The sequence below is a fragment of the Hemibagrus wyckioides genome, linkage group LG17 (assembly GCF_019097595.1).
Source record: "Hemibagrus wyckioides isolate EC202008001 linkage group LG17, SWU_Hwy_1.0, whole genome shotgun sequence".
NCBI classification, from domain to species: Eukaryota; Metazoa; Chordata; class Actinopteri; order Siluriformes; family Bagridae; genus Hemibagrus; species Hemibagrus wyckioides.
Window position 1 is genome coordinate 6,721,178 of NC_080726.1, and position 22,399 is coordinate 6,743,576.

A 22,399-nucleotide genomic window follows, 5' to 3' on the forward strand; every position below is an offset into this window, starting at 1 on the left:
GCTAGTATTAACATTACTAGGTGATGTTCCTGTCTGCTTTCCCCCAAGCCCTACGTCATGCTAGCTGCTGCTTCTGCCCCATCTCACCGTGTGGAAACACATCTTCAGTTCTCCATCCACTTACACAGATAAGACTCTTTAAGTTACGTTTTCAGTTTGCTTTCAGTTTTGCACTTCTTGGATAAATAAAGCACCACGTTACTCACCATCTGCTCTCCGGTCTCTGTTCCTGGATCCAGTGTGACAGAATACTAGCCCTAAAGAAAAAAAAAGGATGGAAGCCGGAATCTCTCCCGTCCCGGACCCGATTTCTGAGCTGGTCGCTTCCCTTCGCGAGATTCTCCGGACTCGCCCAGTCGTCTCCTGTCCCAAGGCCGTGCCGGATCGGTATTCGAGGGAAGTTGCGGACTGTCCGGGGTTCTTGATGCCACCTCTATTTCAAAGTGGTTCCCCAGCAGTTCGCCAGAGACAGCACAAAGGTAGCCTTCATGCTCTCCTTATTATCCAGGAAAGTGTGATGCTGGGCCGGGGCGCTCTGGTTATGATGATGCCATAGGACTGGAGAACTTTCTTCTGAAGGCCCAGCGCGTGTCTCAACATTTGACAGCTGTCTCCATCGAGGAAGGAGAGTCTCTGACAACTTCACCCACAAACCGCTCCCCAGAGCCAAAACTCAAGCAGATTGACCGAGTCCGCTTGGCTCCCGACGAACGCCAGCATCGTATAGACCAGCAGTTGTGTCTGTACTGTGGAGAGAAAGACCATTCCCTTCCGGTGTGCCCAGTCCGTCCGCCTCGCACTGCGGTGAGTACGATCTTTCTCCCCTCGGTCATAATTACTCACCGCTATCATGATGCTGTCCTAATCCACACCTCTCAATCATTCACAGTGCGAGTGCTCTTTGACTCCGGGTCCTCAGGCAACTTCATATCCTCATGAATATTATCCACCTGTGCTATACGTCGTCTGAGAACTTCTACCCGCTACCAAATCACTACCATACAAGGAAAGCCGCTAAGTAATGGACTGGTGCGGTGGAGGACCCCGGAGTTGTCCCTATGACTGGGCTGCCTCCACGAAGAGAAGTTGTCCCTACTGGTGTTGGACGAGGCCGAGGTTGATGGCATCTTAGGACGCCCCTGGCTGGTACAGCACCAAACAGACATTCTGTGGCTCTCGGGGCGCATTGTGCGGTGGAGTGATCACTGCCTACAACACTGCATGAGGTCACTGCCGGAACCACCTCCAAAACCCACCATCCTCGGAGCTACCTCCATCGAAAGTCCTGAACCAGCTACCCAGGTTGATCTCCCACGCCAGTACTGGTCGTTCCGAGATGTCTTCTGCAAAACAGCTGCCACTAAACTGCCTCCTCACTGGCCATGGGACTACGCCATAGACCTTCTCCCAGGAAACAAGCTGCCCAAGGGTAAAGTCTACCCTCTCTCGATCCCAGAGCACCAAGCCATGGATGAGTACATTCGCAAGGCTCTAAAGCAAGGTTTCATTTGGCCTTCCATCTCTCCAGTGGCTTCCAGCTTCTTTTTTGTGGCAAAGAAGGATGGAGGACTCTGGCCATGCATCGATTACCGGGTTCTCAACGCCCAAACGGTGAAGTTTGCGTACCCCCTACCACTGGTGCCCTCGGCCCTGGGGGAATTACGGGGAGCTCCCATCTTCTCAAAGCTGGATCTACGGAGTGCCTATAACCTCATTTGCATACAGCGTGGAGAGACTGCCTTTGTTACACCATCGGGGCATTATGAATACCGGGTCATTCCTTACGGACTCACCAATACCCCTCCATCTTCCGAAATTTCGTGAATGAAATCTTTAGAGACATGCTCCACATGTTTGTGATTGTGTACATCGATGATATATTGATCTACTCCCCAAACCTTCAAGAACACGTGGAGCATGTCAAACAGGTCCTGACCCGGCTCCGTCAATTCCACCTGTTCCTTAAGCAGGAGAAATGTGAGTTCCACCAGTCCACCATACATTTCCTCGGATATGTCATCTCGCCCGAGGGCATCCAGATGGACCAATCTATGGTGGAGGCCGTCAAACACTGGCCACAACCGTCCTCCATTAAGGATCTCCAGCACTTCTTGGGGTTCGCCAACTTCTACCGCTGTTTCATTGCCGGCTATAGCAGACTCACGGCCCTGCTTACGTCCTTGCTGCGCCAGAAGCCCAAGAGACTTGCCTGGACGCCTGAAGCGGACGTGGCCTTTTGGAAACTGAAAGCATCCTTCTGCACGGCCCCTACACTCATCCACCCAGACCCAACTCGACCCTTCATAGTGGAAGTGGACGCCTCCTCCCTTGGAGTGGGGGCCGTGTTATCCCAAAGGAGAGGTGAGCCTCCAGTACTCCACCTGTGTGCCTATTTCTCAAAGAAACTGTCCCCGGCGGAACAGAATTATGACATTGGGAACAGAGAACTGTTGGCCATTAAACTGGCCCTGGAAGAGTGGCGGCACTGGCTGGAGGGAGCTAACCACCCATTTGAGGTAATCACAGACCATAAAAACCTACAGTACCTTCGAGAGGCTAAACGGCTAAATCCCTGTCAAGCTCGGTGAGCCCTCTTCTTCACCCGATTCCACTTCTCGGTCAGTTATCGCCCAGGAACCAAATACACCAAAGCTGATGCCCTTTCTCGACTCCATTCTCCTGACCCGACACTCAAAGAACCAGAACCCATTCTCCCTGCAGCCCTATTCGTATGTCCCATCGTGTGGTCCCTCGAAGAGAACATCCATGCTGCCACCAGAGAGGAACCAACCCCGCCAGGAGGTCCAGAAGGTAAGACCTACATACCAACCTCTCTACGCCTCTCCCTTCTGGACTCAGTGCACACATCTCTGGGATTGGGTCACCCGGGCAGCCAACGAACCCTCTCACTCCTCAAGGAGCAGTATTGGTGGCCCAACATGGCCCAGGATGTGACACACTACGTCAAGGGATACTCTGTCTGTGCTATGGTTTCCACACCGCGACTTTACTGTCACGAGGGGGGTACTGTCACGGGGGCTTCCACCTCTACCTCGTGACCACGCCCCCCATCACCGGAGCTCTAACACCCTCACCTGACACTCATTATCTCACACACTACATATCTCCCTCTCACCACACGAGCAGCGGCTAGTATTAACGTTACTAGGTGATGTTCCTGTCTGCTTTCCCCCAAGCCCTACGTCGTGCTAGCTGCTGCTTCTGCCCCATCTCACCGTATGGAAACACATCTTCAGTTCTCCATCCACTTGCACAGATAAGACCCTTTAAGTTATGTTTTCAGTTTGCTTTCAGTTTTGCACTTCTTGGATAAATAAAGCACCACGTTACTCACCATCTGCTCTCCGGTCTCTGTTCCTGGATCCAGTGTGACAAATTTGACCTTCTCTACCCTTTTGAATGCACATGTCCAACTGTTCAGTGTTTCAGTAAATATATATATATATTTATAATTATGTGGTCATGTAATTTTTAATTTTTTTATTTTTGGCTCCCAGAGTGTAGCGCATTGGGAACTACACATTGGGAATAGTTTAGAAGTGACATCATCTATTTGAAGGACCAATGAGCTCAAACATACAGAATTATATAAACAGCATGTTCTCCAGACCTGTTTTTACACTTTTGGCAGAAGTAAATAAAGAATTATAATAGAAGAACTCTACAGTTCTGGATGACTGGAAGTACTTTTCAAGTCTCACTTTAAATACAATTATAGTGTCACTTTAATCATTTTGTAATAACAGGGACACTTTACACAATAACTTGAAATACTACTGCACAGATTTATTTTTCTTTATTGATGGTAATACTTTGAAATAAATTTAATCTACTAAGCAGAGATAAACATGGCTGAAAATGTTTCCAGAAGAAGAATCAGCGAATTTATCATCACAGGATTTGACAAGTATGAAAAACCAATGATTCATGGAATTGTCATCCTTACACTATACTTGTTTGTAATGCTTGGGAACTTGGCAAACATATGCTTCATTGTCATGGATAAACGTCTACACCAGCCAATGTATCTTTTCATCTGCAATTTAGCAATTGTAGACATGCTCTACTGTACATGTTCATGCCCAACAATGATAGGAAACCTTTTAATTGGCTTTAAAACCATATCTTATGTGCCATGCATTATTCAGATGTTTATGTTTGGTTTAGGCTTTGTGATGGAAGTGTTTACTATTTCTGTTATGGCTTTTGACCGATTCCTTGCCATAATCAAGCCACTGCGCTACCATTCAATTCTGACAAATGTGCGTTGTGTTATTCTCACATTTTTGCTGTGGATTCTGGGTTCTGCTACAATATCTCTTGTGCCTGGGACTGTTCTTTCACTACCATTATGTTATGCAACACTTACATTCCTGTTTTGTGACTATGGATCTCTTATCAGAGCCACTTGTGTAGATCCTAACCCATATTTTGATATGATGGCAAGTTTTACCTTCTTTCTGCTCTTCGGAACATTCAGTTTTATCTGTAGCTCTTATATAGTGATAGTTATTGTTGTTGTCAAAATGAGCTCAAAGGGTAGTAAAAAAAAAGTGTTTAACACATGCTTTAGCCATTTGATAGTTGTAGTGTGTTGTTATGGCCCTACTTTTATTATAAACATTTTAACTCGGGCAGGTATGGCTCTTACATTAGAGGAGCGAAATGGGTTCAGACTTGGCACGATTCTTGGTCCATCCTTAGTAAATCCTTTCATATATTCTTTTAGAACAAAAGAGATCAGAAACAAAATATTGAGAATTGTGTCTAAAGTAGGACCAACAAAAGAATAATGTGGGGAAGATTTTTTTTTTAACATTCACATATGAGTGAGTAACGGCTCATAGGCCCAGAAAGCATACAGAATGTAAAAGAGGGAGTGTGGCTGTGTGTGTGTAGTATTCTGATCAACTGACGTCCGTCTTCAGTAACCTTCATGAATGATTTATTTAATTTGAAAATTAAATGGTTTAAAATATTTTAACTCTGCTCACTTGTTATATTTGTAAGCTAAGCATGTAATGCAATTATTAATTTGTGGGTAGTAAAGTATCTGCAAGCATACTGGGTGTGTTCATCAAACAAATAAATATTTTCTACCTCAGAACTGTACAGACACTTAACTCATATACTCAAGCTGTAGATTCCATTTTCTTGACTGCTTTTACTTACAAAGCAATCTCTTATGAACAGATGTGAATGTAAAGAAAGTAAGTGCACCCTGTGTTCAATTTAACAGTAACATTAGATTTAGGGCTGTGTGGAAAATAATTCCTCTAAACATGGGCCTATAAGCAAATCATATATTAAGATAAAATAGCACTGATTGTGATTTGTTTTATACTATACATGCTGAACGATGTGCCTTACATTTTTCTGCATATTTTTTGTTATGAACATTGATATATGGTTTGTGGTTTGTTACACAAAAAGCTATGACATCTATTAAATAATCTTATGTGGATGCCAAAAATGACACATTATACTGATGGATTATGTTGTCTTCAAAAGTCAGATGGGGCTGGGCCTTCTGTCACATTAAACCCGTCAACCTTCTGTGGTAGCAGCCAGCAAAAATGATATATGATTCTACTCAGTCAAGTTAACTATGAAATTGATCAAGGTAAACTTGATGACAGGTGGTTTATGCTGCTTTTGGAAACATTATTAGAGGTCATTACTTTTCCCATTTCATTTCGCATTTGACACTTCGAATTTCTTGAATAGAACGTCGTCAAATAGTTAAGATTTTCATATTTAACTGAAATTTATTCAATTCATCCAATAGACAGAAAAAGTACTTGTACAGATTTCTAACTATACTGAAGTCCTGACATAGATATATAATAAACTCATACTAAAGCTTCTAAGAAAGATTTTATTAGAAGACAAAATCTTCAAAGTCCATGACCTTGTATATCTTACTGATATCTTATATGCTTCCTAGTCTTGTAGTTTAGGAAAGATAGTTGCAGAAACTTCCTTTTCCTGAAGGCGCATTGTGAAGGGTGGTTAGGTCGTAGAAAAGTGGCCCACACAGCCCGAGCTTTGATGCCAGTTTTGAGGGCAGTGTTCCCCGGACAGCTCATCTCGATTCGAGATGACATCCCATGGGCAGCGAGCTCACCCGATCTAACGCCATGTGATTTTTTTTTTATGGGGATACCTCAAGGCAGAGGTTTTTAAACATCGCCCCACAAACCTGCTTCAGCTGAAGAATGTTATTTGGCAGGAAATAGCCTGAATTCTGGTAGACATGTTGGAACATGTAGAGGGAAACGTCAGAAATCGGTTGCATCAGTGCATAGAGAACGGTGGCCACCACCTTCAAGATATTTTGTTTAAAATAGCAAATTAATAAATTAATAAATAAATTCATTCATAGTGGAATTATTATTATTATTATTATTATTATTATTATTATTTTTTTACAATACTTCCCTTAACATATAACAAGAACTAATGCCACATTTTGTATTTAAATATTTTTCACCTCAGAAACCCCAGAGATATGCTTTGTCACAGCCTTTGATCATGGATGAGGACAGGAATGTAATTTGGTAAATAAAACACTTTACATACATGTATGAAGTAGTTTTGCTACAATCAAATAAATAAATAAACAGCCATTAGTCATAAGACATACAAGACACAACACATACGGCTTGTCTTATTAACTTTCACCCTCTTTCTATTCTGGTTGAAAGGTGAACAAACTCAGTGTTTAACACACTTTGACTTTACTTGGGAGGGCCGTCCAGACCCATTTTTGCACAATTTTTAATTTTTTTATCCGTCCAAAACAATGACACCATTTGTGATTGCTTAAGTAGTGGACAATCTCTCTTCATTCTACCCCTCCTGTAGCTGTTTATTCTGCTATGACAAAGAGAGAGAGAGAGAGAGAGAGAGAGAGAGAGAGAGAGAGAGAGAGAGAGAGAGAGAGAGAGAGAGAGAGAGAGAGAGAGATCCCCAGTCTTAGAATACACAGGCACAATTTTTAGCCTATTTTGTAAGCACAGGGCTGGTAAGATGGTCTGTGCACCTTTAAGAAATTTACATTTCCAAAGAGATTTAAAAAAAATTAATTATTAATTCATTGTTTCATTGTTTCTTTGCTTAACAATGAAACAAAATGCAGAAATGAGATTCAAGCTTGTTCTCAATTCCAGTCAGTCAGTAAAATTGAGGGTAGTAAGAATGATGAGGAAGAGGCATCAGCAGCAGGTACAGGTATGGTATGGTACAGATGACCAGTTCCAAGCATCCCATTCCCTGAGACAGTGCAAGTGCTCTGTTAAACAGTGCCATCTCTGTACATGCCAAAGAATGAAGGGTTGCAGGATTGGATCTGTGAAATATATTATATGAACTTCATAAAAAATGCAATAAATCAAATAAATCAAATAAAATAAAATTAATTAAATAATCAAAATATTGTTTTAAAGATCACAAGTTATTTGTCTGTCACAAATACTGTAGTAGGCCAAGACCATTTTTGTGCTGGCAGGTGATGCCAGGCTGTTCCACCAGCTACCACCACAATTATGTTTCAGACCTGTGGGAAACACTGAACCTAGTTCACTCTTTCCACTTACTGACAGCCCTGGAGGAATATTGGTGACTAATTTTAGGCTAGCCTATAGCAATGGGAAAAAGCATGCAATATTTGATCAAGCAATGAGTGGGGTTCAGGCTGAATTATATATTGAGCCTCATGCAGTCTGTTTTGGATTGATGTGGACTGTGGTCTTTTGCCTGTTTCTACTGCTTGGACATTGAGGAACTCATACTTGACACTCATACTTTGAAGAACTTCATGAGAAACTAGGGAAAACAGGAGGATGGGTGGTTTGAAGTAAAATAGAGTCCTCCACAGCAGTAGACTTGTTAAATATTTCTGCATTAAAGTTTCTTGTGTATTGTTTTCACTACAAAAGAGGACAACAGGTCATGCTTCAAAATGTTTCCAGAAAAAACATTAATGAATTTATATTTACAGGATTTGACACTTTAGAAAAGCCGGTGGCTGTTGGTATTATCATATTAACTGTATACATTCTTGCAATGCTTGCTAACTTTGCTAACATATTCTTTATTGTCATTGATAAACGTCTACACCAGCCAATGTATGTCTTCATCTGCAATTTAGCAATTGTAGACATGCTCTACTGTACAAGTTCATGTCCAACTATGATAGGCATCCTTATAGTTGGCTTTAAAACCATATCTTATGTGCCATGCATTATTCAGATGTATGGTTTTGGTTTGGGTTATGTCATGGAAGTGTTTACTATTTCTGTCATGGCTTTTGACCGATTAGTTGCCATTCTCAAGCCACTGCATTACCATTCCATTTTGACTAATGAACGTTCTGTTATTCTTATTCTGTTGCTGTGGATTCTGGGATCTGCTTCAATAGCAATTGTGCCTGGTACTGCAGTTCCTTTACCATTATGCTTCTCAACTATAAAGTATGTGTTTTGTGATTATGCAGCTTTTGTCACTGTGACTTGTGTAGATCCAAACCCATATTTTGATTTAATTTCAGGTTTCACCTTTGTCTTGATGTGTGGAACATTCAGTTTCATTTGTATAACTTATCTTAAGATAGTTATTGTTGTTGTCAAAATGACCTCTAATGGTAGCAAGAAAAAAATGTTTCATACATGCTTAAGTCATTTATTCGTTATAATTTGCTATTATGTACCTACATTCATTATAGTAATTCTGACCAGGCTTGGGGTAGCCTTATCACTTGAGGAACGAAATGGTCTGAGAGTTGGAACAATTCTTGGTCCTTCTTTAGTAAATCCCTTTATATATTGTTTTAGAACTAAAGAGATTCGAAATAAAATATTAAGAATTGTTTCAAAAGTTGAACCAAATTAATAAAATATTATTTGGACCTTATTTGAGTACAATGTATGTGAAATCACTTTTTATTAGCTTTGAAGTATCTGAAGGTGACCAAATGGGGTTCCTGGACAATTTAAATTTTCTCAGTACATGCTCAAAAAGGTTTCCATGAGGTTTGTTTATAGGTTTATATATAAGAAAAAATATACCAAATTGAAAGTATTTGTCAGTTCTCTTCTTTTCGGCTTGGATTCTGTTTTCTGCCAAGTGCTATAAATGTTTAATTACTATTTAAACCTTAAAAATTTGTCATCTCAGTGTTTCTAATTCCTCTTCCAATTCACTGGTGAACAGGCCTGACTAGGAGACCCTGACCAGGAGATTATGAGAGAGATAAACTATTTACTGAAGATGCAGCTGTCAAGCAATTACTAATTTGCAGGTAGTAGAAAGATCTGCATGCACACTGGCTGTGTTCATCAACCAAATAAATATTTTCTACTTCAGAACTGTACAGACATTTAACACCTATACTTAAGCTGTAGATTCAATTTTCTAACTTGTTTTTTCTTACTAAGCAATCTCTTATGAACAGATGTGAATGTAAGGAAAGTAAGTGCACCTTGTATTTGATTTTACAGTAACATTGGATTTAGTGCCCTTTTCCTTCTGCTAGCATCTTTCCTTTTTAATTCACAATTACTTGCTAGGTTCTCTGCTTAGACTTTATTAATACAAAGCTAAGTGAAGTGGCCAGCTTTTAAATCAGTGTCAATGGTGATGCAGGTCAGGAGATTAACATTTATTAACATTTACAGATGCATCTCTCAAACAGAGCAACATTCATTATCTATGTAAGTCGTATTTGCAGTTGTGTTTATGCTGATCCTGATCTGTGTCCCTTTCTGATCCTACTCCATTTTGACTGCTGTGATTCACTCCTCTCTTCTTCAGTAAATTCGTTGAGCCAGTGGTTTATCTGTTCTGGGACAGTCATGTCCATTGATTCAGAGCATGCAGTAATAATCAGTGTAGGGCTTTGTGGAAAATAATTTCTCTAAACATGGACATATATTAAGACAAAATAGCACTGGCTATGAACTATTTTACACTATACATGCTGAATGATGAACCCTACCTTCTTTCTGTGTATTTTTTATTTCTGGTATTTAATTTGTGCTTTGTTACACAAAAAAATAATATATCTAATAAATAATCTGATGTAAGTGACAAAAATTAAATTAAAATTTAAATTGATGTCTTTTTTGTCTTTGAAAGTCACATTTATACTAGTCACCCTTTTGTGGTAGAAAAGAACAAAAAGAATATATGATGCTACTTGGTCAAGGTAACCCTGAAATTGATCAGGGAACTATGAAGTTGTTCCCTCTTGAGGGAACTCGATGCTGCATCATGGCTGATGCTATGGAAATGCTTTTTTGCAGAAGTATCTGAAGCTCTGTGGGAAATCATGCCAATTTATTGGCTTGGGTAGGTCATATGACAAAGCAGAGCGCACCTGCAAGCCCATAAAGGGCATCTACATCACGTTACTTCAGCTTTTTTGTCTTCAGGAAGCACTCTGTGTATGTTATCGTCAATTATTTGTCCTTTCTCTCTAGGGAAAAAGAAGATATAGGGGAAAGGTCTAAGGAAAAATAATATACATATAAAAGATTAGGAAAGATGGCAAGCAAGTTCAGAAAGTGCATGCATCCATGCCCCGCTACATTACGGGGGATGACTCACACTTTTTCTCCATTGTTTGTTTGGGAGAGGAGTGTGCACATGCAGCTCTCAAGGGTGCTGAATGCAAAACTTTTCCTCTCCGCTCTCTGCTCTAAACTCTGCTCTCTCTTGGCTGTTTTCCCTAGCCAAGCACCTGCACCTTGTAGCTTGGGTCCCACATCTACTGAGGCAACATAGATGGGTCTCGCAGATCAAGTTAGCGGAGGTGGAACAAGAGATGGATGATCCTCTTTCTCTTGTCCTCTCTCCTCACTTGATTTCCCCACTTCTGCTCCAGGAGGTCACTATGCAGAAGGTTGTCATTGGACGTCTTTCAGGAGGTCATCATAGGACTCTGAGGAGCTTGACATTGGTGATGAAGAGTGGTATGCCACTGATTTGCTTCCTGAGAGAAAACAATCAGTGGCATTCATGCTGTTGAGTTTTGCGCACTGGCGGTATGCTCATTCTATGTTTGCTTGCCTGTATTTCCAGCCAAGAGCTTATGCCGCGTGACTAGAATCCCATGTCTGTCAAGGCAGCACACTGAGTTTGGTCATGGTTTCACAGCTTTGTGGATTAATTTTGTCATCTTCTCAGCTGACTCTAATACCTCCGCTTTGACTCAGAAAACTTGCTTTGCAATTTCTCCTGACCTAGATGAGGATATAATGCTGTCTGCATCAGACTCTGAGGAGCCCGATGTAGGCAACAAGGAGCAAGCAGCAGTCGCCTTGCCACTGCATTCTGTGGTGTTCAAAAAGCTCCTTATATTGGCCTGATACAAGGTTAGCATTGTCCACTCTGACCTTGACAAATGCTGCCTTCCACCTCCATGCAAGCATCTCTGTTTTTCCCAGACCTCCGCACTGAGGTGTTGAGGTTGTGAAATAATCCATATTCTGCCTGTTTGTTCTCCTCAGCCTCTGCTGACTATTCAGCATTGTGGGCCTTGATGAACATGGGTATGTGGTAATACCTTCATCCACTGCATGGAGAAAGTCTGCGATCCCATTTCCTTATAGGGAAGACCTACAATCCCACAGGTTAAACCATTGAGATGCTCCACACAATGGCAGTTTTGCAGATGTACCAAGCTGACCTGCTAATGGAGCTCATATGCAGTGAGGGGCTCATCAGTGTGATCTGAACTCCACCAAGCCACAGATTTAGCCCTCTGTGTCACAAAGCAGACAGCCCATGACATCAACCATTTGTTTCATGACTGTGTTTAGTTGCCACAGAGAGGGAATCTGACAGAGATAAAAGAAAGGGACAAAGCTTTTCTTTTAGATGCCCTGATGTTTCTTAAGGGTCTGTTCTTCCCTCACCGCAGTGAGGGGCTAGGACTATCAGCTCTAGTACCCACTGTCTTTGCCAGGCAGGCCGGAAAGTAATCTTAATACCCAAGGGCTTGGGTTTTCAGAGATGCCCCTTTAGGGCCAGCTCCACTGCTGCCTACCCCGCCACATCCAGTGCTTTGGGGATCAGCCATGACCACCCATGCTCCTGCTCCTTTTGTGTCACCAACTCCTGGGTTATCCCTTGCCAGCTTGCTGTGTCAGGGCACTAGGAAATGTGAGAACAGTGAGAGCCTAACACCTTTTTCAGACTACCTGGCAGTGTGGAAGCTTCTGCTGGCATTTCTTGGTTCCCAGAAGGATGGGTTACACCAAATTTGAGACCCGTTTGCTCTGAATTTGTATGCTGAGATGTACAAGTTAACACTCAAGGTCATTGTGTCAGAGATCAGGCCCAAGGACTGGTTTGTGATGATAATCCTGAAAGGTGCACATGAGACTCCCCTGGTTTGCTTTTGGGGTGAACATACCGGTGCCAGGTAGCCCTTTAGGACTAGTCTAATTGCTCACTCTCACAAAGTACACAAATCTATCTTGGGGATAGATTGGGATTCAGTCTTGATGCAGTCACACCTGTCTCAGGGAGATTCCATCCTTTCTGCTGTAAAGGACATCAGGCTATGCCAATGCCCCTCTGTTGCCCAGGCTTAGAGGGTGCTCAGCTCATTACTGTAGTGAACAAAGCTATTCCTTTTGGTCTGCTAGACATGAGACCATTTTAAATCTGTTTATGCCCTCTGTTCAAGTGGGTGCACCAGATCTGGCCCTAGGTAGAGACCAGATTTCTTTTGCTGAGAGCAATTTAGATTTCAGAGTACATGATTGGGAAGCAGGCACCCTGCTGAGGCAGGGGCTCAGGCCTATTTTAGAATGCATATGGCAATTTTTGGCTTGGCAGAAGTGGCTTTGTTCGCCTCTGAAGAGTTGACCCACTGTCCCTGTGGCTTTCTCTTTTCACATGGTGCAAACCTAGCCAAGGCTCTGTTTGTATGCTTTCATCTTTAGCTCTGCTCAAGGGGGTCCTAGCCAGGGTATGACATGGGTGACCTGTCTGGCTTGTGGACCTAATTTCTTTTCTGGGTGGTGCTCCTTGGGAGGAGCCTCCTCTCTCAGGTGCAGGGGGAGATTCTTCACCCCCAACCTGAGATTTGGAACCTCTTGGTCTGGCCTCTGAGGGGGACCAGTTCCTAGACTATTTTGAACTTTCGCCTCTGGTGTAATCTGTCATCAGGATCTAGTTCACTGCCCTCTTAGTACAGTGCTAGTCTTGCAGACATACCCCTTTGAGGGCCTATAACCCTTTACATTGAGGTTTACGTAGCAGCCATTACTGTGAATCACATACCTGTTCTCTGGTCTCTCACTTACTGCATGGTGCCAGGTGGCTCAAGCTTTCCAGTAGACTGTGTCTCCCCTCCTGGAACCTATCAGTGGTCCTAGAGAAACTCCTTTATGCCACCTTTGAGCCAATGGAGTCAGTCTCTGAGGAATTTCTGAGACTGGAAAAGGCTCTGCTATATCATCCGACCTTTCTGCAGGCCTTCTGCCCCACGAGTCAGGCCGCTGTGCCCGGTTCAGGTTCTTAGTACTTACAGTATGCCCATTGTTTGAGCGCATGGTGTAAGTCCTCTTTCTTTCTGTCTGCTTTTGGCAGCTGCAACAAAAATTTGGTCTCCAAGCAGCACCTAGTGCTGGGTTGTGATAGCTATCTCCTAGGCCTATGAGGTGCACTGTGTGGCTTTGCCTCTAGGGATTACGGCTCACTCCACTAGGTGTATTGCCTTGTCCAGCACTCTGGCTAGGGGTGTTCACCTCCAGGATATTTCTGCTGTGGTGGGTTTGTCCTCTCCGCACACCCTGTGTAGTGGCATTGATATTGGTATTCCCATAGCATCAGAACTACACCAGGTTGTGTATATAACCCGGTTTATTGAGAAGGGAGAAGGGAATGAGATGCTGCATCCCTAGCCACACCCTGGACAGCCATTTATGCTTCCTTCAGACAAGTAGAAGCTGGAGTAATGTGACAAAGATACCCTTTTATGGTCTTGCTGGCACGATCTGCTTTATCACATTACATTCTCAAGCCAATATATTAGTGTGATTTCACACAGAACTTCTACAAAGTACTTCTACAGCTTCTACAAAGAACTGTTCCCATAGTGTCAGCCATGAGGCAGTGTCTCATTACCTTCTCAGGGAGCTGGGTTACAGACATAACCTGGTGTATTTTTTTAATGCTACAATTAAAAAAATCCCAAAAAGCTATCAGTCATAAGAAATACAAGACACAACACATACAGCTTAGCTTATTAACAGGGCACTTTTCAAATGCCCTCTTCCACCCTCTTTCTATTTTTGTTGAGAGGGTGGTGAACGAACTTAGTGTTTCCACATATTTTTTTTTCCATCCATTTTTATCCATCCAAATGAATCCATCCACACCTTTTGTGATTGGGATCCCTGGATGATCTCTTCATTCTACCCCTCATGTACCTGTTTGTTCTGCTATGACAACCTATTGCATTGGGGAAAAAAACATGTATTTGATCAACCAATGAGTGGGGTTCCAGCAAAATTATATAGAGAGGCTTTTGCAGTCTGTTTTGGATTGATGTGCACTGTGGTCGGTTGCCTGTTTCTACTGCTCTTCTATTGGACACTGAAGAATTCACTTGACACTCAAACTTTTGGAGAACTTCATGAGAAAGCAAGGAAACGGGAGAAGTTTTTTTTAAGTCCTCTAAAGCTCTACACTCTTAAATATTTCTGTATTAAGTTTTCTTGAATATTGTGTTCACTACCAAAGAGGGCAGCAGGTCATGCTTCAAAATGTTTCCGGAAAAAACATCAATGAATTTGTATTTACAGGTTTTGACAATTTAGAAAAGCCGGTGGTTGTTGGAATTGTCATATTAACTGTATACATTCTTGCAATGCTTGCTAACTTTGCTAACATATTCTTTATTGTCCTTGATAAACATCTACACCAGCCAATGTATGTCTTCATCTGCAATTTAGCAATTGCAGACATGCTCTACTGTACATGTTCATGTCCAACTATGATAGGCATCCTTATAGTTGGCTTTAAAAGCATATCTTATGTATCATGCATTATTCAGATGTATGGTTTTGGTTTAAGTTATATCATAGAAGTGTTTACTATTTCTGTCATGGCTTTCGACCGATTAGTTGCCATTATCAAGCCAATGCATTACCATTCAATTCTGTCAAATGATCGTTCTGTTATTCTCACTTTCTTGCTGTGGATTCTAGGATCTGTTGCAATAGCAGTTGTGCCTGGTACTGTGGTTCCTTTACCATTATGCTCCTCAACTATAAAATATGTGTTTTGTGATTATGCAGCTGTTATCAGAACGACTTGTGTAGATCCAAACCCATATTTTGATTTGATGTCAGGTTTCATATCTTTCCTGACGTTTGGAACATTCAGTTTCATTTGTATAACTTATCTTAATATAGTTATTGTGGTTGTCAAAATGACATCTAAAAGCAGCAAGAAAAAAATGTTTCATACTTGCTTAAGTCATTTATTTGTGATAATCTGCTTTTTTGGACCTACATTCATTATAGCAGTTCTGACCAGGCTTGGGGTAGCCTTATCACTTGAGGAACGAAATGGTTTGAAAGTTGGGACAATTCTTGGTCCTTCTTTAGTAAATCCATTTATATATTGTTTTAGAACTAAAGAGATTCGAAATAAAATATTAAGAATTGTTTCAAAAGTTGAACCAACTGAATAAAACAGTTTGAGACCTTTTTGTGTATAATATAAGTAAAACCACTTTTTATTAGCTTTGCAGTACCTGCAGGTGACCAAGTGGTGTCCCTGAATAATTTTCTCAATATGTTCTCAATGTTCTCAATACATGATCAAAAAGGTTTATTTTCAAGTTTATATATATATATATATATATATATATATATATATATATATATATATATATATATATATATAAATGTGTTATATAATGCTATAAATGTGTAATCACAATTTAAACCTTAAACAGTTGTCATTTCAGTGTTTCTATTTTCTTTCTTCACTAGTGAACAGGCCTGACTAGGAGACCCTGACCAAGATAAACAATTTACTGAAGATAAGTGAATGAATGAATGAATGAATGAATATATTTCTTGAAAAACAGTTCAGGTAAATGTCACCAGTGTTACAGTTGTTCTGTGGTATTAAGGAAGAAGCTGAGCTCAGACAATTTTCTCTGTTTTCCTGTCAGTTTACCTTCCTGTCCTCACCTATGGTCATGAGCTGTGCACATTTTATCAGGAGCTCGTTATGCACATATTTTTTATCCTTACATCCTTAATAAATTTAAAAAAGAAGAAGAAAACATTTCTTTCCACTTGGAAATGCTAAATGCAGAAACAAGAAATAATATACAGGCATCTTTGAAAAGCCGTATTCATGTTCTGAGCTACATGGCTCACCATTACCTATTACAGTTAGGTTTGTTAATGTTATGTGATTTTTATTGTTATATTTCTTTTCTTTAGATTAGCTTATTATTAGATTTTAAACATTTATTATATTCATTTGATTACTTAACCTCAAATCAAACATTGCATCATGCTGAAATTTAAATACACTTCTTCTAGATCAGTACATATAACTGTACTGTATATACACAATTTCCATTTGCTCATTTTGTGAACAAAATTTACTGTACGGAACCTAAATAATATCCACCTGAAATATATATTTCAAACTGGTCAACCTTTATCCTTTGGACAACATTTGTATGCTTTATGATGGAGGTGTTTACTATTTCTGTCAAAGATTCTGTTATAGCGCTCACATTTTTGCTGTGAATTCTTTGTTCTACTACAATATCTGTCCTACCTTGAACTGTTCTTTCACTACCATTATGTTATACAACAATTAGATTCCTGTGTTGTGACTATGGATATCTTGTCAGAGTCTCTTGTGTAGATCTTAATCCATATTTTCATATGATGGCAAGTTTTACTTTCTTTATGCTCTAATAATTAAATATTAAAGAATTAAAAACAAATAATTCATATATATTACATATTTAGTTATTTTTCCAGTACTTAACATATACAAGAAAATCTGATGCCACATTTACATTTAAATTTATTTTTTCACCTAAGAAGCCACAGAGACATACTTTAGCACATACTTGCATAAGGCACAAGGATAGGAATGTAATTTGGAAAATCAAAACTTTTTCATACATATATAAAGGCTATTAAAAAATAATAGCCATCAGTTATAAGACATTAAAACATTAACACTACACATTTTTCAAATGTCCTTCTCCACACTCTTTTTATTCTTGTTCAAAGGGTGGTAACCTCTTCTGAATACAAGTAATAATTAATAGTACATGGCAGATACTGTCTAAAGTTAGTAGCATAATACCACCTTATCTATGACACCTTGCTTGATTGAGTAATATATATACACTTTTGTTTTTGCCCCCATTTTTCATGAGCTGAACTCAAAGATCTAAGACTTTTTCTATGTACACAAAAGGCCTATTTCTCTCAAATATTGTTCACAAATCTGTCTAAATCTGTGTTAGTGAGCACTTTGCCGAGATAATTCATCCACCTCACAGGTGTGGCATATCAAGATGCTAATTAGATAGCATGATTATTGCACAGGTGTGCCTTAGGCTGGCCACAATAAAAGGCCACTCTAAAATGTGCAGTTTTATCACATAACACAATGCCACAGATGTCGCAAGTTTTGAGGGAGCGTGCAATTGGCGTGATGACTGCAGGAATGTCCACCAGAGCTGTTGCCCATGAATTGAATGTTCATTTCTCTACCATAAGCCATCTCCAAAGGCGTTTCAGAGAATTTGGCAGTACATCCAACCGGCCTCACAACCGCAGACCACATGTAACCACACCAGCCCAGGACCTCCACATCCAGCATCTTCACCTCCAAGATCATCTGAGACCAGTCACCCAGACAGCTGCTGCAACAATCGGTTTGCATAACCAAAGAATTTCTGCACAAACTGTCAGAAACCGTCTCAGGGAAGCTCATCTGCATGCTCGTCATCCTCATCGGGGTCTTGACCTGACTGCAGTTCGTCATCGTAACCGACTTGAGTGGGCAAATGCTCACATTCACGGATGAATGCCGGTTTTCACTATACAGGGCAGATGGCAGACAGCGTGTATGGCATCATGTGGGTGAGCGGTTTGCTGATATCAACGTTGTGGATCGAGTGGCCCATGGTGGCGGTGGGGTTATGGTATGGGCAGGCGTATGTTATGGACAACGAACACAGGTGCATTTTATTGATGGCATTCTGAATGCACAGAGATACCATGACGAGATCCTGAGGCCCATTGTTGTGCCATTGATCCACGACCATCACCTCATGTTGCAGCATGATAATGCATGGCCCCATATTGCAAAGATCTGTACACAATTTCTGGAAGCTGAAAACACCCCAGTTCTTGCATGGCCAGCATACTCACCGGACATGTCACCCATTGAGCATGTTTGGGATGCTCTGGATCAGCGTGTTCCAGTTCCTGCCAATATCCAGCAACTTTGCACAGCCATTGAAGAGGAGTGGACCAACATTCCACAGGCCACAATCAACAACCTGATCAACTCTATGCGAAGGAGATGTGTTACACTGTGTGAGGCAAATGGTGGTCACACCAGATACTGACTAGTTTTCGGACCCCACCCCAGACTACATTATAAATTACATGATACTAAATTTACCTGGATTTATATTAACACTTAAACACAGATCTGAAAATTAACATCTGTGTGAAATTTTAATTAAATTGTGGTAAAATGATCTTCCCCTAATATTTTCCAAAGTTGTTTGAATTTTGGTATGTTTTTTTGTTCATTTGTTAGTTTTAATTTTTACTGTTTGGCAGTAATGACAAAAAAATTTCATCATACCAGTATACATGGACACTCATCACAGTGTATGTGGAAGCTACTCAATAAAGTCTGTTGCAATGTGCAGCTCATTAGCTTGTGCCCTACCTTCCCCTAGCAGGCATCAGATAAACTAATGAGTAATGAGTTAAGAAGAGAGGCACACAGTGAAATGCCAATACATTTATTTGACATGAAATGACAATTGCAGTTCAACAATGAAACAAACTGCAAAAACTAGGATTCATGCTTGTTCTCACTTCCAGTTGGCCAGTGAAGCTACAAGTATCCATTCCACTTATTTTAAATATACTGAACACAAAGGACTTCAGATCTGTGTGTATGTAGGATTCGAATGGAATGAAACCTGCACCCACCTCAGCCATTTTGGGATAAGACTCAAAAACATTAAAAGCATTTAATAAACTGAATTTTTCTGGATTCTTCTGAATTCTTTTGAATTTTTTTTTCTTTAATAACCTGAATTCTCCTGGAAATAATGTGTACTAGATTGAACTTCCATAACTTTGATTCACCACAGTAATTCATATTCTAATATCCTATGAGGTTGATACATTGAAAATAATAAGACAGTCAATAAGCATGATCTGACTACTTAAGCTCACATCAAGGATTTCATTACAATTAAATTTAAATGCATTCCTACCTGATCAGTACAGATAATAACATATACACTAAAAATAAAATTGAGGCATATGTAAACTGTTGGTCATTTTGTGAACAAAATTTAATGTACATAACCTAAAAAGCCATGTGAATTATACATTTCAAATTGGAAAACATTTTTCCTAGTCACATAGAAATGACGCATGCATGCAATGCAGAAATGTTGCATACATAGTCTACTACCACATGACTGCAATAATATGTTCAGGTTAGTATTTTTTTATGTCTCTACAGTGTAGTGCATTGGGAATAGTTCAAAAGAGACATCACCTTTTTAACAAGACCAATGAGCTCAAACATACAGAATTATATAAACAACATGACACGTTTCCATAAGACCAGTTTTAAAATAAAGGATTGTAATTGAAGAACTCTACAGTACTGGATGAAACAAAAGTACACTTACAGACTCTTTTTAAGTACCATTATAGTGTCACTTTAATTATTTTTGAATAATAGAGACACAAAATAATAACTTATAAGACTACAGTACAGATTGATCATTCTTTTTTTGAAGATAATAAACTTTAATCTATTAAGCAGAGGTAAACATGGCTGAAAATGTTTCCAGAAGAGGAATCAGTGAATTTATCATCACAGGATTTGACAATTTTGAAAAACCAATGATTCTTGGAATTGTCATACTTACAGTATACTTGCTTGTAATGTTTGGGAACTTGGCAAACATATGCTTTATTGTCATGGATAAACGTCTACACCAGCCAATGTATCTCTTCATCAGCAATTTAGCAATTGTAGACATGCTCTACTGTACATGTTCATGCCCAACAATGATAGGAAACCTTTTAATTGGCTTTAAAACCATATCTTATGTGCCATGCATTATTCAGATGTTTATGTTTGGTTTAGGCTTTGTGATGGAAATGTTTACTATTTCTGTTATGGCTTTTGACCGATTCCTTGCCATAATCAAGCCACTGCGCTACCATTCAATTCTGACGAATGTGCGTTGTGTTATTCTCACATTTTTGCTGTGGATTCTGGGTTCTGCTACAATGTCTCTTGTGCCTGGAACTGTTCTTCCCCTACCCTTTTGTAACACAACACTTAAATTCCTGTTTTGTGAATATGGATCTGTGGTCAGAGCCACTTGTGTAGATCCTAACCCATATTTTGATATGATGGCAATTGTAACATTTTTTCTGATGTTTGGAACATTCAGTTTCATCTGTGGATCTTACTTAATGATAGTTATTGTTGTTGTCAAAATGAACTCAACAGGTAGTAAGAAAAAAGTGTTTAACACATGCTTTAGTCATTTGACTGTTGTAGTGTGCTACTACGGCCCTACTTTTATTATAACAATTTTAACTAGAGCAGGTATGGTTCTCAGATTAGAGGAGAGACATGGACTCAGAATTGGCACAATTCTTGGTCCATCCTTAGTAAATCCATTCATATATTCTTTTAGAACCAAAGAAATCAGAAACAAAATATTGAGAATTGTGTGTAAAGTAGGACGAGCTGAACACTAATCTGGGGATAAATATGCAGTTTTATATTACTTAATGCAATTTAATTTACATAATAAATGAGTAACGGCTCATAGGCCCACAAAGCATACAGAATGTAAAAGTAGGAGTCTGGTTATGTGTGTGTGTAGGACTGATGAACAGTAACCTTCATGAATGACCTATTTAATTTAGACATTGAATTAAATCTGTGCATATCTGTTATATTTGTAAGTAAATCATGTAATGTTAAGTAATTATTTATTTCTATGTAGTAAAATGATCTGCAAACATACTGTCTGCATTCACTAAGTGAATAAATATTTTTATTCTCATAACTGTACATAGACTTAACTCATTTATTCAAGCTCTAGATTATATTTTCTAGGCTTTTACTTACTAAACAGATCATTAACAGATGTGTAAGGAAAATAAGTGCACTCTGTATTCAATTTAATAGTACCATTGGATTTAGGACTGTTTTCAGTGTGCCCTTTTTAATTCACAATGACTTGCTAGATTCTCTGCTAAGACTTTATTGAAACAAAGCTAATATAAGTGGCTAGCATGCAAATCACTGTAGGATTAAAAGGTATATAAATTTCCTTTTTAGGTCACAACACACAGACTAGCTATAATTAACATTAAATCTCTGCTAATATGTATGATAAATATGCTAATCAAAAGAGTAGGTGGAGATGCAAAAGGAGATGCAGTCAGGAGACAGTGTATTTGTATGTATTAACATTAATGAAAGTTCATCTGTTCTGAGAGAAAGATTTCCGATTTCAGAGTTTCAGAGCCTTCAGGGCATTCAGAGCAATAATCAGTCTAACTGGAAAATAATTCTTCTAAACATGGGCATATGAACATGTATTCTAAGGCAAAATAGCACTGCCGATGAATTATTTTACACTATCCATGCTGAATAACAAGCCACACATTCTCTTCATATATTTTTCTTATGACATTAGAAATGGATTGATATTAGGTTTGTGCTTTGTTGCACAAAAATGTCATTAAGATATTTGCTAACATGGATAAGCAAGAACAGCCATGTAAAGCGATGTACCTTTTGTTGATTTTCATTTCCAAAGACAACCAATCAGCAACAACAACAACAAAAAAGGAGAGTTATTCCAGTAAACTATTAATAATGTAATTTTACTTTTTCCTCTTTTCTGTTTCCTCTTTGCTGCCCATATACTCAGACCTATTACACAGGCACCCTTTAGATGTGTTAAAATAGCTTAATCAGACATTAATGGACAATGGCTTTGAAACTCGAAAGAGATGCCCAACACCACAGGAAAGGTAGCAATCAGTGTGTAATGGCAATAAATAAATACACA

The 22,399-nt window shown here is 39.7% G+C and overlaps 4 protein-coding genes across 4 annotated transcripts; all 4 read left to right on the forward strand.

Annotated features, from left to right (window-relative positions):
* The first annotated feature begins 3,869 nt into the window (after nucleotides 1-3,869).
* Nucleotides 3,870-4,814, forward strand: LOC131368273 (olfactory receptor 11H6-like). Its single transcript, XM_058414282.1, has one exon. The coding sequence runs from the start codon at nucleotides 3,870-3,872 to the stop codon at nucleotides 4,812-4,814; it is 945 nt and encodes a 314-aa protein (XP_058270265.1).
* A 3,160-nt stretch (nucleotides 4,815-7,974) lies between these two features.
* On the forward strand, nucleotides 7,975-8,913 carry LOC131367541 (olfactory receptor-like protein OLF3). Its single transcript, XM_058412897.1, has one exon. It carries the CDS (start codon nucleotides 7,975-7,977, stop codon nucleotides 8,911-8,913), a length of 939 nt encoding a protein of 312 aa, XP_058268880.1.
* Nucleotides 8,914-14,791: 5,878 nt separating this feature from the next.
* Nucleotides 14,792-15,733, forward strand: LOC131367663 (olfactory receptor 10G4-like). Its single transcript, XM_058413092.1, has one exon. The coding sequence runs from the start codon at nucleotides 14,792-14,794 to the stop codon at nucleotides 15,731-15,733; it is 942 nt and encodes a 313-aa protein (XP_058269075.1).
* A 4,393-nt stretch (nucleotides 15,734-20,126) lies between these two features.
* LOC131368274 (olfactory receptor-like protein OLF3) lies at nucleotides 20,127-21,071 on the forward strand. Its single transcript, XM_058414283.1, has one exon. It carries the CDS (start codon nucleotides 20,127-20,129, stop codon nucleotides 21,069-21,071), a length of 945 nt encoding a protein of 314 aa, XP_058270266.1.
* The last annotated feature ends 1,328 nt before the right edge of the window (nucleotides 21,072-22,399 follow it).